The sequence below is a fragment of the Balaenoptera musculus genome, chromosome 18 (assembly GCF_009873245.2).
Source record: "Balaenoptera musculus isolate JJ_BM4_2016_0621 chromosome 18, mBalMus1.pri.v3, whole genome shotgun sequence".
Taxonomy (NCBI): Eukaryota; Metazoa; Chordata; class Mammalia; order Artiodactyla; family Balaenopteridae; genus Balaenoptera; species Balaenoptera musculus.
In genome coordinates, this window is record NC_045802.1 from 494,324 (window position 1) to 513,174 (window position 18,851).

The following is an 18,851-nucleotide window of genomic DNA, read 5'->3' on the forward strand; positions in this document are numbered from 1 at the left end:
CACCATCATTCTTCTTGAATTCATGAAGTCCTCTCGTGTGTCTCTCTAAAGGAACTTCTAAGGATTATCTAAGGATCACAATGTGCCACGTAGGTTCCATGTCTTAATAAAAAAATGCTAAAAATCCTGATATAAAAATGCTGAAATAAAGCTTTTAAATCTAAAAGAAATATAATTCTAGAGAAACATATAAGTTCTGGCAAGTAACAATATTCAACCTTTTTATCATTAAATATTCCTAGAATTTTTCCAAAAATAAATTACTCGTAGCACTTGGAAATATAGCTTTTCCTTCACTAGAGAAGTTTACATACAAGAATAATAAGACTGTTAGATAGACAGTTTGTTTTCATTGGAGAAAACAAACTGTCAGCATCTGGAAACACTAGGTAACAAACATATTTACAAGTAAAGAATGGAACAAAAATCAATTATGTGAAATATTTTGTAAAAATAAGTGTAAAGAAAAATAAAATCACAAAAAAAGTAGGCCACTTTGCCAAGAAATTATCCACTCATTTAAAAAGTGTTAAGTTATGGAAAGGTGTGCATCAAGAAAGTAATCTTCTAATAAACTAAAAAGGGAAACAAGAAATGTTCCTATTAATAGAGCTCAAATAATAGCATGCAAACTTTCCAACATAACCAACAGAGAAAGTGTGGAAGACTGAACATTTTTAATTCAAGTAATAAAAAAACAACACTTTCCAAGACATTATATCACTCACTGCTATATTGGGGGGGGGGGGATATTTTAAGTAACATAAGACAATCTTTAAAATATACTATGTATAGTGGGGTTTTCCCTTCAATTTGCATTCCAAAATATCTGCCCCCATGAGTATTGAGGAAATGTTCCTCAGGTTTATGATTGCTTAAGTGAAACTTTACATCACATTTCATTAGGGAACTGCTAATTAAGACAAAAGAGTTACCACAACACATCTATTAGAATGTCCAAAATCCTAAATGGTGACAACAGGAAATGCTGGTGAGGATGTGGAGAAACAGGAATGCTCACACACTGCTGGTGGGAATGCAGACTGGTATGCCCACTTTGGAAGACAATTTAACAGTTTCTTACAAAACTAAACATACTCTTACCATATGATCCCGTAATCACGCCCCTCGTTATTTACCCAAAGGCACTGAAAACTTATGTCCACACAAAAACCTACACACAGATATTTGTAACAACTTTATTCATAACTGACAACCAAGATGTCCTTCATTTGGTGAAAAGATAAACAAACTGTGGTACATCCAGATAATGGATTATTCAATGTTAAAAAGAAATGAGGGGCTTCCCTGGTGGAGCAGTGGTTGAGAGTCTGCCTGCCAATGCAGGGGACACGGGTTCGAGCCCTGGTCTGGGAAGATCCCACATGCCACGGAGCGACTGGGCCCGTGAGCCACAATTACTGAGCCTGCGCGTCTGGAGGCTGTGCTCCGCGACAAGAGAGGCCGCGATAGTGAGAGGCCCGCGCACCGCGATGAAGAGTGGTCCCCGCTCGCCGCAACTAGAGAAAGCCCTCGCACAGAAACGAAGACCCAACACAGCCAAAAATAAATAAATAAATTAAAAAAAAAAAAAAAAGAGCTATCAAGCCATGAAAAAACATAGAGGAGGGACCTTACTTAAATGATTATTACTAAAAAGCCAATATGAAAAGACTTCATATCGTATGATTCCAACTATATGACATTCTGAAAAAGGCAAAAATACGGAGACAGGAAAAGAATCAGTGGTTGCCAGGGATTATGGGGAGGGAGGAATAATAGGTGGAGCACAGAGAATTTTTAGGGCAGTGAAACTACTCTGTGTGAGACTGAATGGTGGGTACGTGTCATTTTCCATTTGTCAAAACCCAGAGAATGTGCAACACCGAATGTAAACTATGAACTTTTGGTGATGAGGATGTGTCAGACACAAGTGCACCCTGTATGCTGTGGGAATCTGATGTTGGTGGGACTCTGACGTGAGGGCATCTGTATGTATGTGGGGTGAATGGGGTGCGTGGGAAATGTCCCTTCTGCTCAATTTTGCTGTGAAACTAAAACTACTCTAATAAAATTAACTTTTTAAAAACTTTAAAAATGTTTCTTTTTGAATAAATTATATCTTAATTTATATCACAAGTTTTAGTCATGAAATAATAAACATTTCTTACTTGTTAAATATTGAATCAGAAATAGAAGGAACCACAAATACAAGCAGGGGGCTTTATTCTTAGCTTACTGTACTGATTAACCTAAACACATGCTCCTCTTAAACTACATTCACTCAACAGTGTATTTTTAAAGCCTGGTTCAGGTAACTTTGTAAACAGATTGTTCTGAGGTCACTTTTAAATTCAACTGACCATGTAGCAAAATTAATTGCTACTTTTTAAAACACAGGATGGCTTTCTAATTGAAGATGAATTAAATATAACTACACATAATCTAGCATGCATCAAGACACAGAAGGGAATAAATATTTTAAACAAATCAATTTTTTAAACAAATTTATATTGAGCTTAGAATTTTATTTCTAATTTATATACCTGAGGGACATTTTCAAGTTTAGCCTTTTCAACTGCCATGGCAAACTCCCTCTGAAAAGCTGCTTTTAAAAACTGAAATTAGGGGCTTCCCTGGTGGCGCAGTGGTTGAGAATCTGCCTGCCAATGCAGGCGACACGGGTTCGAGCCCTGGTCTGGGAAGATCCCACATGCCGCGGAGCAACTGGGCCCGTGAGCCACAATTACTGAGCCTGCGCGTCTGGAGCCTGTGCTCCGCAGCAAGAGAGGCCGCGATAGCGAGAGGCCCGCGCACCGCGATGAAGAGTGGCCCCCGCTTGCCGCAACTGGAGAAAGCCTTCGCACGGAAACGAAGACCCAACACAGCCATAAATAAATAAATAAAAATTAAAAAAAAAAAAAAAAAAAAAAAAAAAAAAAAACTGAAATTAGGGGCTTCCCTGGTGGCGCAGTGGTTGAGAATCTGCCTGCCAATGCAGGGGACACGGGTTCGAGCCCTGGTCTGGGAAGATCCCACATGCCGCGGAGCAGCTGGGCCCGTGAGCCACAACTGCTGAGCCTGCGCGTCTGGAGCCTGTGCTCCGCAACAAGAGAGGCCGTGATAGTGAGGGGCCCGCGCACCGCGATGGAGAGTGGCCCCCGCTCGCCGCAACTAGAGAAAGCCCTCGCACAGAAACGAAGACCCAACACAGCCAAAAATAAATATAAAAATAAATTAATTAATTTTAAAAAAAAGAAATTAATTAGGAATATATATAATTATTCTTCAAATTTAGCTATTTTATCCCAAACTCTTAAAGAAATCAGCAATCTGAATACCAACTACAACACAGACATAATACTTTTAATTACATCTTACCAATGCACATATAATACTGGTGACTGGTTTGCATTTCTTTACCTATAACCTCTTACTCAGTACATTTCCATATCAAAATCAAAACAACTATTATGACTGGCCAGATCAAGGGATGAAAGATTAAATTAAAGAGTAAATATAAGCTGCACAAGAAGCAATTCCAAATCGGTCCCACCAACAGAAGAAAGCAAACAAAGCACACAAAGCACATGTGTTCCAATGTATGAAGAATTAAGTACGTATTTAAAAGAGGAGAGTATCTTTTTCTATTCGTGATACTAGACATAAAACAAGTTATCTTCGCAGTCTACCAGAAGCTTTGAAATCCTGACAAATTATATATTGTTTCTAAGTAGATAACTCAAAGCAACATATTCAAAATATAGCAATATTTAAAATATTTAAATGATAACTAAATACAACTCAAGAAGTTATTTAAAATTTACAGTTATAAGATAAACTACTATACAAGCATTTCTATTGTTTAAAAGCAGGATTTAGAAAAAGCAATAATACGTCAAATTAAGACGTTATATATATCATGAGAATCGTGGCAAATTTATAACCAGAAAAGACAGGATTTGAAACGTGGTGCACAGTGTAGTGGAGGATATCATAAGACAAAGAGGCAAACTCACCCATTTACTTTAAATTACTTGAAATTTTAAACAGAAGTAAATGCATTTCATCAGCAGAGCACACTTACAAACCCAAGTTTTCTGCTCCCTGCCACTAGCAGTTTGTTAATAATTACACATGGATACCGATATTCACATTTATCTAGTTTGCTTTGGTAGAAAAATTCTGACATTTCAGGTGATACTACAGAGCTTCATGCCCTCAATATGAAGTACAGAAGATACGGGATACTGACTGGCCTAAAAAAAATTTTTTTTTACATAATCACTGTGTAGGATAACTCCTGTAGGGGGCTCTAAATATTACAAGAAATCACAAAGCAGAACTAACAAGTTTTTATGTCTTCCTAGAACCTTCTGTTATTACTTCAAGCTATTTAATAACTGAACAAAATTCCTATTGTTTGCACTGCAGGTAGTGGACATTTCAAAAAACATGTTCACTTTAGTTCACTTGTATTCGCCAATCTTGACTCTCCTCTTCTCCGACCCCTCTAAAAAGGTAAACATTACCTAAAAGATCTGACCATTCTCAACCAAGTTAAGATTAGAAGAACTTACCATTTCAAATGAAAAGACAGAGGTATACCTACAACACAGTGGAATAATAAACCAATCACATCAGTTTTTAAAATGCACCCAAAAGAGCCCCAGAACAGTGTGCAGAGACTACACACTCACTCTCCAGCATACAATTTTCTCTAAACTCTCAGAACTTTTTAGCTGCATCTCTTAACCTACCCCACATAGGTCCTCGGTCCCTAAAATACTCTAAAATCCTCAAAGATGTGACCCTGGGCTTGATTCCCCTCTGTATCCTCTATGAAGCTCAGGACTGTTTTGAACACAGGAAAAACAGGGAACAAATTTTTCCTACTAAAGGGAACCTCCAGTCTTTGTATAAGACTATCTTGAAGGGATAGTCAAGTGGAATCTGCATACTAAAAAGTTACGTGTGCTGAAAACCAAGCACAAAAAATGGTTATTTTACTGTTTAAAATGTACTCTTGGGCTTCCCTGGTGGCGCAGTGGTTAAGAATCCGCCTGCCAATGCAGGGGTCCCAGGTTTGAGCCCTGGTTCGGGAAGATCCCACATGCCGCGGAGCAACGAAGCCTGTGCGCCACAACTACTGAGCCTGTGCTCTAGAGCCCGTGAGCCACAACTACTGAAGCCCACGTGCCTAGAGCCCGTGCTCCGCAACAAGAGAAGCCACTGCAATGAGAAGCCCGTGCACCGCAACGAAGAGTAGCCCCCGCTCGCCGCAACTAGAGAAAGCCCACGCACAGCAACGAAGACCCAACGTAGCCAAAAATAAATAAATAAATAAATTTAAAATTTACTCTTTACTGTGTGATTCCATTATGAACTCTACAAAAATACATCAATAGGTGTGTTTCAATGCCACCTATGTTTCAAAACTACTGATGCTGAACATCTGAAATGTTAGTATTAAATAAAAATACTGAGGTTTGGTGGCTCATAAAGAACCCTCAAAAAAAAAAAAAAAAAAAAAAAAAAAAAAGAACCCTCAAAACTGTATGATTGAGCTGCACGCTGTCATTTGAAAAAGAAGACATCAAACAACTATTTAACTCTCCCAATTTACATCTCAGTAACTACAATATAACAAATACAAGATTCCTGACCTCAAAAAACTCAAGAGGGCTCAAATACTGGACAACTGTGAGAAAATAATTAGATGGCAATATAAGTACTAAAAAAGAATCATATTAAAAATGATATAGGGGGCTTCCCTGGTGGTGAAGTGGTTGAGAATCTGCCTGCCAATGCAGGGGACACGGGTTCGAGCCCTGGTCTGGGAAGAGCCCACATACCGCGGAGCAGCTAAGCCCGTGTGCCACAACTACTGAGCTTGCGCGTCTGGAGCCTGTGCTCCACAACAAGAGAGGCCGTGACAGTGAGAGGCCCGCGCACCACGATGAAGAGTGGCCCCCGCTCTCAGCAACTAGAGAAAGCCGTTGTACAGAAACGAAGACCCAACACAGCCATAAATAAATAAATAAATAAATAAATTTATTTAAAAAAAAAAAAAAAGATATAGGATCACACCTGGGGTGAGTAGTCAGGGAAAGTTATGCATGCGCTGAGTATACACACTCCCGAGGAGGGAAAAAGGGATATGGGAATTTTTGTGGAATATGAGCCCCTCTGTAACTCTAATGGGAGGTAAGGCCGAAGAAGACACTAGAGTCATCTAATATGACACAGAAATAATTAAGTCCAACAAAGTGTCCTCTGATGAAGTGGTTAAAGAATATAAAGGACATGGTAACCATTTCAATCTGGATTCATTCAAAAGACTTCTAAACATGAATGATAAAACAGAGGGGGAAAATGCTACTTATAATCGTAATACATGATTAGGGTGACCACACACACATCCTGGTTTGCCTGAGACAGCTTATTTTATGCCTGCTGTTAAAAAAAAAAAAGTAATTTTACATAGTACTCACATTCACTTGTCCGAGTTTGGATGAAAATTTTATGCTACCAGAAAACTACTAGAGCTAATCAATGAATCTGGTAAAGTAGCAGAATACAAAATTAATACACAGAAATCTCTTGCATTCCTATACACTAATGATGAAAAATCTGAAAGGAAACACTCCCATTTACCACTGCAACAAAAAGAATAAAATACCTAGGAATAAACCTACCTAAGGAGACAAAAGACCTGTATGCAGAAAACTATAAGACACTGACGAAAGAAATTAAAGATGACAAACAGATGGAGAAATATACCATGTTCTTGGATTGGAAGAATCAACACTGTGAAAATGACTATATTACCCAAAGCAACCTTCGGATTCAATGCAATCCCTATCAAACTACCAATGGCATTTTTCACAGAACTAGAACAAAAAAATTTCACAATTTGTATGGAAACACAAAAGACCCCAAATAGCCAAAGCAATCTTGTGAAAGAAAAACGGAGCTGGAGGAATGAGGCTCCCAGACTTCAGACTATACTACAAGGCTACAGTAATCAAGACAGTATGGTACTGGCACAAAAACAGAAATATAGATCAATGGAACAGGATAGAAAGACCAGAGAGAAACCCACGCACATATGGTCACCTTATCTTTGATAAAGGAGGCAAGGATATACAATGGAGAAAAGGCAGCCTCTTCAATAAGTGGTGCTGGGAAAACTGGACAGCTACACGTAAAAGAATGAAATTAGAACACTCCCTAACACCATACACAAAAATAAATTCAAAATGCATCAAAGACCTAAATGTAAGGCCAGACACTATAAAACTCTTAGAGGAAAACATAGGCAGAACACTCTATGACATAAATCACAGCAAGATCTTTTTTGACCCACCTCCTAGAGAAATGGAAATAAAAACAAAAATAAACAAACGGGACCTAATGAAACTTAAAAGCTTTGCACAGCAAAGGAAACCATAAACAAAACAAAAAGACAATCTTCAGGATGGGAGAAAATATGTGCAAACGAAGCAACTGCAAAGGATTCAATCTCCAAATTTTACAAGGACATGGAAGCAACCTAAGTGTCCATCGACAGATGAAGGGATAAAGAAGATGTGGCACACATATACAATGGAATATTACTCAGCCATAAAAAGAAACAAAATTGAGTTATTTGCAGTGAGGTGGATGGACCTAGAGTCTGTCACACAGAGTGAAGGAAGTCAGAAAGAGAAAAACAAATACTGTATGCTAACGCATAGATATGGAATCTAAAAAAGAAAAAAGAAAATGGTTCTGAAGAACCTACAGGCAGGACAGGAATAAAGATGCAGACGTAGAGAATGGACCTGAGGACACGGGGAGGGGGAAGGGTAAGCCGGGACGAAGTGAGAGAGTGGCATGGATATATATGCACTACCAAATGTGAAAAATAGCTAGTGGGAAACAGCCGCATAGCACAGGGAGATCAGCTCAGTGCTCTGTGACCACCTAGAGGGGTGGGATAGGGAGGGTGGGAGGGAGATCCAAGAGTGAGGAGATATGGGGATATATGTATTTGTATAGCTGATTCACTTTGCTATAAAGCAGAAACTAACACACCATTGCAAAGCAATTATACTCCAATAAAGATGTTAAAAAAGAAAAGAAAATTTTAAAGTTTTCCTTACAAATAATTAGATATTAAAATTATTAAATAATCCTTTTGAGAAGTGATCAAAGATTTCAACAGCTGGTTAAAACTGATATTATATCTTCAACACAAATGCCCCAAATCATCAAAATCCTAAGGATCACTTCCTAGAGTATATGTTAGCATTATAAACATGTATCTTTGTTTTCATTTGACGATAAAAGTCTAAGTTCCAATTATGTACCATCCTTAAATATTCAGAAAAGTTCTTCGCTCATTGTAGGAAACCAAATTATTTTAGTAAATAAATAAATGAAAACATATTAATAACAAAAAATTGGGCACAACTAGAGCATTCTATGAGAGGCCACTGCAATATAACTGTTATTATCCATTCTGATTTTTACCATCACGTCCAAACCATCAGAAGCGGGCTGCCATTATACCAGCAATAGGTAATAACCTTCCCACACCTAAATCTGACTCCGAACACTACAGCAAATAATTCTTCAGTTATTTCCATAGGATGATGAAGAGGCTATAAAAACCCCTTGTGAAGTATGTCCGTTGTTCAAATGTGTCAGATATGTAGCCTTCCAAAATAACGCAATCTTCTACTTCAATACAACCAAATTACTTGTTAGAGCTAAATAATTTACTGAAAAAGAGAAGTGATGGCCATGTGAAAACCACAAAATGGCAGCTTCTCTCAAAAACTCACAAACTACTTCAGAAAACGTATCTGTACCTCCTCGTTAGTAAGTGACGACTGGGACCAGCTGGCTCTGGCAGCACCTATTCATGAAAGTTCATGACTGACTAGAGTTTCTGTTCTGAGTTTTGTACAGGGAACATGGGGGGAGGGGTTAGGTTATAATTAAATCAAGGAATGATGATAAGAGAAACAATACCCACTCAAGAAACAAGAAGGGACTGGCATAAAGTTAAACAACAGGCCAATTGTTGCAGTCCTGGTCAAAAGGAGGTAATGCTTTCTGTCTCAACTGACTGAAACAAAAAGACTTGAGCACTCCAAGATATGGGGGGGGGGGGGGGGGGCGGCAGTGACCTTTATCAGCTCTTCCCATAACTTCTGCTCTGATTTATACCCATGACTACTAATGAACCTTCTGAATACTAATTTGGATTCTTCAGAACCAAGAACCAAGGTTCTAGGATATGAGGCACTCTGCTCAATAAACCTTCTAAAAAACACTGAAAAAGAACATATAAGTTAATATAATTACATTTTAAGTCACAAACTCTTTATGAGTTTGGTTAACATGAGCCACTTTTTTTTTTTTTTTTTTTTGAGCCACTTTTTATAGATTCCCCCCCCAACTCTCAGACTGGCCTGAGATCAGAAGTCGGCAAACTTTTTGGGGAAAGGGCCAGACAGTATTCCAGGCTCTGCTGGCCATACAGTCTTGACACAGCCTCAGAGTTATGTCACCACTAGTCAATGCTGCCATTTTGGGGCAAAGCAGCCATAAACAAAACATAAATACAGCTGTGTTCCAATAAAACTGTTCAGAAAAAAACAGGCAGCGTTCAGATTTGGCCTGGCTTACCCTCATCTGTAGACCTCCAGTCCAGATGAAATATTTTAAAAACTAAAAATTAATGTATCATTTGAGATAATAGTCCCTTCCATATATAGGATGAAAGCCCAACTAAAAGTTGCCACACCAAAATCCCACAGAGCACGATTCACAGAGAATGCTGTGCCATTTATACCGTTAACTGTGTGAATTGTGTCTGCCATGTCCAATGACCCTGAGCTCTCCCTTAAAACTCCCCAGGTCCCAGAAAAAATTCAACTGCTACTACTATTCTCATCTCAACATATGTCTCACTGCAACACATGGCCAGCGGTTTTCGATCTTTGCCAATGAAAATAAGCAAGCTGAAGAGCTTTTTAAAATGCAGATCCCATGGCTCCAACCCAGACCCACTGGATTAGATCTCAGGCATTTTTCTTTTCTACGTTCCACAGATGTGCTGCAAAGATTGAAAACGACAGTATTTAGTCGAAACTGTCAATGGACAACCCATCAGAATCTACTGGGATCACAAATGAATCAATTAGGTAGGACGGAGACCTGAGAACCCACATTTTTTGAAAGCTCCCTGAGTGCTTATGATGCACAACTTGAAACACTACCATGGAAGAGGTGCTACCCTCTTAGCCAGGCTACATCTGCTGTGGTCTCTCTGTTCAATAATCCCAGGAGCTACAAAGGCATACCTCTAAGGAACACGGGTCATATTACTGCCTTGGTATATAATACACATTCGCGTCTTTATGCACGTGTTCATGGTCTCTCTGTTCAATAATCCCAGGAGCTACAAAGGCATACCTCTAAGGAACACGGGTCATATTACTGCCTTGGTATATAATACACATTCGCGTCTTTATGCACGTGTTCATGGTCTCTCTGTTCAATAATCCCAGGAGCTACAAAGGCATACCTCTAAGGAACACGGGTCATATTACTGCCTTGGTATATAATACACATTCGCGTCTTTATGCACGCGTTCATGGTCTCTCTGTTCAATAATCCCAGGAGCTACAAAGGCATACCTCTAAGGAACACGGGTCATATTACTGCCTTGGTATATAATACACATTCGCGTCTTTATGCACGCGTTCATGGTCTCTCTGTTCAATAATCCCAGGAGCTACAAAGGCATACCTCTAAGGAACACGGGTCATATTACTGCCTTGGTATATAATACACATTCGCGTCTTTATGCACGTGTTCATGGTCTCTCTGTTCAATAATCCCAGGAGCTACAAAGGCATACCTCTAAGGAACACGGGTCATATTACTGCCTTGGTATATAATACACATTCGCGTCTTTATGCACGCGTTCATGGTCTCTCTGTTCAATAATCCCAGGAGCTACAAAGGCATACCTCTAAGGAACACGGGTCATATTACTGCCTTGGTATATAATACACATTCGCGTCTTTATGCACGCGTTCATGGTCTCTCTGTTCAATAATCCCAGGAGCTACAAAGGCATACCTCTAAGGAACACGGGTCATATTACTGCCTTGGTATATAATACACATTCGCGTCTTTATGCACGTGTTCATGGTCTCTCTGTTCAATAATCCCAGGAGCTACAAAGGCATACCTCTAAGGAACACGGGTCATATTACTGCCTTGGTATATAATACACATTCGCGTCTTTATGCACGCGTTCATGGTCTCTCTGTTCAATAATCCCAGGAGCTACAAAGGCATACCTCTAAGGAACACGGGTCATATTACTGCCTTGGTATATAATACACATTCGCGTCTTTATGCACGTGTTCATGGTCTCTCTGTTCAATAATCCCAGGAGCTACAAAGGCATACCTCTAAGGAACACGGGTCATATTACTGCCTTGGTATATAATACACATTCGCGTCTTTATGCACGCGTTCATGGTCTCTCTGTTCAATAATCCCAGGAGCTACAAAGGCATACCTCTAAGGAACACGGGTCATATTACTGCCTTGGTATATAATACACATTCGCGTCTTTATGCACGTGTTCATGGTCTCTCTGTTCAATAATCCCAGGAGCTACAAAGGCATACCTCTAAGGAACACGGGTCATATTACTGCCTTGGTATATAATACACATTCGCGTCTTTATGCACGCGTTCATGGTCTCTCTGTTCAATAATCCCAGGAGCTACAAAGGCATACCTCTAAGGAACACGGGTCATATTACTGCCTTGGTATATAATACACATTCGCGTCTTTATGCACGTGTTCATGGTCTCTCTGTTCAATAATCCCAGGAGCTACAAAGGCATACCTCTAAGGAACACGGGTCATATTACTGCCTTGGTATATAATACACATTCGCGTCTTTATGCACGTGTTCATGGTCTCTCTGTTCAATAATCCCAGGAGCTACAAAGGCATACCTCTAAGGAACACGGGCCATATTACTGCCTTGGTATATAATACACATTCGCGTCTTTATGCACGCGTTCATGGTCTCTCTGTTCAATAATCCCAGGAGCTACAAAGGCATACCTCTAAGGAACACGGGCCATATTACTGCCTTGGTATATAATACACATTCGCGTCTTTATGCACGTGTTCATGGTCTCTCTGTTCAATAATCCCAGGAGCTACAAAGGCATACCTCTAAGGAACACGGGCCATATTACTGCCTTGGTATATAATACACATTCGCGTCTTTATGCACGCGTTCATGGTCTCTCTGTTCAATAATCCCAGGAGCTACAAAGGCATACCTCTAAGGAACACGGGTCATATTACTGCCTTGGTATATAATACACATTCGCGTCTTTATGCACGCGTTCATGGTCTCTCTGTTCAATAATCCCAGGAGCTACAAAGGCATACCTCTAAGGAACACGGGTCATATTACTGCCTTGGTATATAATACACATTCGCGTCTTTATGCACGTGTTCATGGTCTCTCTGTTCAATAATCCCAGGAGCTACAAAGGCATACCTCTAAGGAACACGGGTCATATTACTGCCTTGGTATATAATACACATTCGCGTCTTTATGCACGCGTTCATGGTCTCTCTGTTCAATAATCCCAGGAGCTACAAAGGCATACCTCTAAGGAACACGGGTCATATTACTGCCTTGGTATATAATACACATTCGGGTCTTTATGCACGTGTTCATGGTCTCTCTGTTCAATAATCCCAGGAGCTACAAAGGCATACCTCTAAGGAACACGGGTCATATTACTGCCTTGGTATATAATACACATTCGGGTCTTTATGCACGCGTTCATGGTCTCTCTGTTCAATAATCCCAGGAGCTACAAAGGCATACCTCTAAGGAACACGGGTCATATTACTGCCTTGGTATATAATACACATTCGGGTCTTTATGCACGTGTTCATGGTCTCTCTGTTCAATAATCCCAGGAGCTACAAAGGCATACCTCTAAGGAACACGGGTCATATTACTGCCTTGGTATATAATACACATTCGCGTCTTTATGCACGTGTTCATGGTCTCTCTGTTCAATAATCCCAGGAGCTACAAAGGCATACCTCTAAGGAACACGGGCCATATTACTGCCTTGGTATATAATACACATTCGCGTCTTTATGCACGTGTTCATGGTCTCTCTGTTCAATAATCCCAGGAGCTACAAAGGCATACCTCTAAGGAACACGGGTCATATTACTGCCTTGGTATATAATACACATTCGCGTCTTTATGCACGCGTTCATTTCTCGAGGGCCAGTCTCACCTACTTGAACAGGAATAAAAGTTATTCCACATCAATTCATGTATATATCTTAAAACAGATATGAAGGGCTATTCTCTTCTTCACTAAAAACCAAACATTAATATTTACCATGCCAGATAAAGAAACTTCTTAAGTTTTAAAACAAAGTAGCATCCAATCTGAGCACTGCCCCAATTTTCCTAATCAAAGTATTTTTATAACTACATGATGCAACTACTAAAGCCAGAATGACATTTAGATATTTTATGACATACTCATTTTTCCAAGAAAGCAAAGTTTACTCCAGGAAACTGCATTTTAAAAATATTCTAATTAAAATCTCCCCTTTACTCCAAACCAAACTGTATCCACAAATAAAGACTAGTACACAGCAGTACTTAAATGTTTAAACTACTGAATCTACAGTAAGTGAAACAACCTAATATTAAAAAGTCACAGGACAATCATAAACAGTCTCACAAATTCTTACTGTAAAAGAATAACCTCTGTGATGTGTTCAAAAGCTGTAAAATTGCGATAAGTAGAAAATTTCAACCTAATAAGTACTATCTAGAAAATGGTTCAAATACACTATGGTAAAGATAAACCTAAACGTAATTAAGGCACAGAATAAAAATATATACATTGTTATGGGAGTCAAAAATGTGTTATGCTACAGGAGTGAAAACTAACATGTTTAATCTATAATTACCAGATCTATTACCAAAGAGCAGGACTTCCTCTTAGGAGGAATAAGGTATGAAATTAAAATGACAGCTTCTAATTGATGAAGAGCTGGCATATCCTTGAAACTCTTAAAAATATATTCACATGTATGTCATAATATTATGATAAATTTGAAAGTTAACCAAAAAAAAAAAAAACCAAAAACCATGACCAGACATGACGCATCGTTTCTTTTGGGAAGGGCGGGGGCCGCGCTATGCAGCATGTGGGATCTTAGTTCCCCGACCAGGGTTCAAACCTGTGCCCCTTGCATTAGGAGTGAGGAGTCTTAACCCCTGGACCAACAGGGAAGTCCCAGATGCGTCTTTTGTTACATTAAAAAATATATATATTATTCAAGACAAAATAAATATTTATTTTATACTTCAAAGCCCATACTATTAGTTGTGCTGGAATATTCCTAACAGGAATATTAGAAAGAAACGTGAGGTGGCATCTTAAAACGAACCAAGTAAACCTACATGACTTTTATTACCCAGGCAAGCTGAACACTTACCATTTGATTCCTCCCTTTATAATGAACAGTGAAAAAAGAGAAGCACATAAGAGGGCCTAATTTCAAAGCTTTTAAAAACAAAAACAAACATTAAAATTGTTTAACAATTTTTCCCAAAGACAGTTTTCAAAGTAAATGAAGAATAAGTAATGCAACAATGGCCTCAATGTTTCTTCTATTAACACAAACCAGTCAAGACTAGTACAGAGCTTTTGTTAATATTTCTTTAGTGATTGATTAGTTTATATTAACGAGTATTATGGAGTTAGGAACCAAATAAAACTGATACCAAAATGATGAAAAACTTGTGTCTATTCATAATTTCTAATCTCAAAAAATCTAAAAATAGAACAAAGGCTATATTTTCCCCTAGATATTTAATTCCATTACTACATACTATGATTCCTTTCCAGAAAATTAAGAACATAGTGACTTTGTGGCCTAACATGAGTATTAATTTAAAAAAAAAGTCATCAACACTCCAGCCCAGGATTCAGCAAACTTTTTCTATAAAGGGCCAAAGAGTATTTTAGGTTTTGTGGGTCAAAAATACTCTGTTTAGTAGTCTTTTTTTTCTTGTCCATCAACCCTTTAAAAATGTAAACACCGTTCTCGGCTCTGTGGTAGGGTGGTATGAAAATGGGTGGAGGTTCCAGGCTACAGTTTGCAGACCTCTGCTCCAGCCAAATTAATCTTATGATGCTTCAAATATGCAACACATACTTTAAGTAACTACTTAAAAATACCTTAATATTAAAATATTTGATCATCCAAGTTTTCTAAGAGCATAAACTTGTGAAACAATAAATGATCTATTTTTGGAATGCCAATAAATCTGTCATATTTTTAAATATCTAATTTGTTTATTCTCAAAGTTCCTTGGCTATCTATAAAATTTTACCCACCACTAAAATGATTTTGAAACATTCGAATGTTTTTAAGAATTTGCAGTATTTCAATTTTAAACTGTAGCAACGTTTCTAAATAGTTTTTCAATAGAAAAGTAGAGTCGAAACTATCTGTTGTCCTTCATTAATTATACCTATATTAAATACCACTGAACATATTAAAAAACACTGGTATAAGTTTTTTAAAAACTGTGAAATTTCAAAGAATGAAGAGTTTGCAATCAAGCTTATGATGTAGCCAACTTAAGTTTAACAGAATATATTTTATTTAATCATTTCCTTCTGGTCCCTAAATGATTTACATCATTACACATAGCTACACATTTGCTCCAAGAATATAAAGTTTATGCCAGAAAAATATTAAGAAAGCTAATTCCACCAACTTTACTATAAGCAGGCACTTTAAAAAAAGATATGTTGAGGTACATAAAAGAACTGGGAAGAATTTCCTAATCCTCAATGGAATGAAATAAAATTTCTCTAAGAAATATATCACATGTGGTTTACATCTTGACTGTATTTTAAAATAAAAACACTAGTTACTAGTTTTGAAAATATATGCGCCTGAAAATTTTTTTTAATTCCACATTCTTTTATAACATCATAAAATATCCTCACATTGATAAATCCAACAGATTTATGTTCAAATGTAACTATGAAAAAGGAGAAGACCACCGTTTAAATATGTCACTATGCAAGTGCTATGTATCCAAGAGGAAAAGAGAATTGCAATAATGCTAGAAATTATTCAAAAAGAAAATTCACAATGCTTAAAAAATGTACTCAACTAATTTTCTAATGGGATTTTAAAAATCTATTAATTTAAACTTTTAGTGTGACTTATAAATAATAAAAAAATTTCTAACTTAATTTAAATGCCATATAATTTTCATTCAAAGGATATTTACTTGATGGAAGGTGAGATAAAAAGTTCTTGTTGCTATTCTACTTAGGATTTATTTTGCTGTCTGTATTCATTTTAATTTAAAATTTTTTTTAATTTTCCAGGGACAAAAGAACAGGGACAGAGACAGTCAGAAAAAAGACACCAATGATTGGAATTAATACATTTAGCCTCAGAAACTTACTTACTAAAGAATCATGGCTTTTGAACAGCTAGAGGAAAAAAATACTGGTAAGTATTTTTTAGACTGAGTTGTTAAGCTGGCATTCATCTAAGGTGAACAATGAGACTCTGTTAATTATTATTAAGACCCTGTGGGTTATAACCTACTTGAAGTATCCTTTTTTGCCGTACCATTTTGCCTCCCCAAAACAAAACCCTGAGTCAGATAACGTCTTTGGAACTAACTCCAGTTTACAAGAAATTCGGGCATAAACAAACTTGTTGAACATCACTGCAGGGATACAGTCAACAAAATCCAGGACGTGAGATACTCTATACGAGGAGCTGATTCTTAAAAAAAAAATAAGGAAAAAACAAAAAAGAGGGAGAGAAACCTATAGACTAAAATGACTGGATTTATCAACCGATCTGAAGAAACCAATTACTTTAAAAAAAAAAAAAAAAAGTAAGACTTGGGCAAACTGGGGCTTTTACTAGTTAATATTAAATAACTGGCAATTTTTCAGATATGATAAAGACATTTTTTGAGAGTCCTTATCTTTTAGAGATACATACTGAAATACGAATGAAATCATATGAAGTCAGGGGTTTCATATAAAAAAATTAGGGAAAGTGGGTATACTTAAAGATGAAAAAGATCTGCCAAGTACTGATAACTGTTATGGCTGAGTGATGAGCACACACTACTTCTACTTTTCTATATGTCTACCAAACTAAAGAATTTTTAATATCAATTAATGGTGAAAATCAGTCAAGTGGAGATGATGAATTTATCAAGATTCCTAATTTAGTAGGAATTAAAAGATAAAGTAAAATGGAGAAAAATTTAATATTCATTTCATAAAGCATGATTATCTTCAGAAACTAATTTTAATTTACTCCCTGTAAGAGGTTAAGAAATTCGTTAGTTTAACATAAACATGACAAATTCAGAAATATTAGAAAATATATTACTATATAAAGCAGAATCTAAAGAATTCTAAATATATATCATCCACCTGACAATGTAAAATCATTTTAGTTAACCAGTATTTTACTTACATTTTCCATATAGTTTGGCTTAAAGCCCTCCTGCTGTCGCCTCAGCTCCTCCTGTTCTCTGTGTCGGATCATTTCCTCTTCACGACGACGGTGCTCTTCTTCATGCCTGAGAGATTTTTAAATAAAAACTCAGGGTGGTTGACATATAAGCCATAATACAGTATTTTATTTCAGGTAAAACAAAATCATTTATGTATATCATTTATTTATACATTATGCCAAATCTGTGATAACGAGTGGCTTACCAGATTTACCTTCCTTTTATTTTGCTCTAAACCATTAATAAATCAAACAAACCAATAAAATAATTTATCTAGGGTAAATCAAAAAAGTAAAGTAACAGCATATAACTAGGATAGTTATATGCTTACAGTCAAAAAATCCAGAAACCCAAAGCTCAAACCAGTACTCTATTACTGTACAAAGAGAAAGCCTGGGATTCACCACTGGCACAGCAGAGTTAGTTCTTAAAGACACTCAGAACCTATTCCAATACAAGACACTGCAAAAGACCACACTGCCTAGACAAAAATCCTACTATGTGCAAAAGCAAGCCTTAACAAACGTTCTCTCCCCCATTTCATTAATGCACTGAGGAAAGTATGCACCTGGAGCAGGTGTCTGCATACCACCTGTTTTCGCAAATTAAGTTTTATGGGACAATCATTCCCTCACTGTCTGTGGCTACCTTTGGGCTAGAGCAGTGCTGAACAGTTGAGACACAGACCATATGACATGAAAAGCCTAAAATATTTACCATGTAGCCCTTTCCCAGAAAAAGTATGCCAACCTCTGCCCCAGAGATATCAAGCATGGAACAACAACTACAAAACAAACAAACAAAAAAGATATGTAATGTATATGCAGGATTACTATTAAATCATAATTAGTTACAATATGATTAAGAGGGAAAACCTACAAAATAATATTAAAGTAATAGTCTGACATTATATTGACATTTAAATCAATGCAAACTCAAATATACATGCTCTCCACTCAAAAACAAAAAAGTAATTTAAATAGTGAAGACTATATAATGTTGATGCCCCCTCAGCAGGTCTCATTTTCCAGGCTACTCTTATAAGCACCCTTCTACACCAAGGATAGATACTTCGTTGTTGTTGTTTTGTACACCAAACTCAAGAACCTGAACTAAAAGAAATGGCGGTTTCACCCACAGCCAGCAAGAAAACAGGCTGTTAGGACTTCATATCAGACCATGTGCAAGTAAC

The 18,851-nt window shown here is 37.4% G+C and overlaps 1 protein-coding gene across 1 annotated transcript in view; it reads right to left on the reverse strand.

Annotated features, from left to right (window-relative positions):
* PSPC1 (paraspeckle component 1) overlaps positions 1–18,851 on the reverse strand; it is a 63,235-nt gene that overhangs the window by 11,694 nt on the left and 32,690 nt on the right. Inside the window, exon 6 of the mRNA XM_036831374.1 lies at positions 17,620–17,725. Coding sequence (XP_036687269.1) covers positions 17,620–17,725 — 106 coding nt within the window. The remainder of the gene's footprint in view (positions 1–17,619; positions 17,726–18,851) is intronic.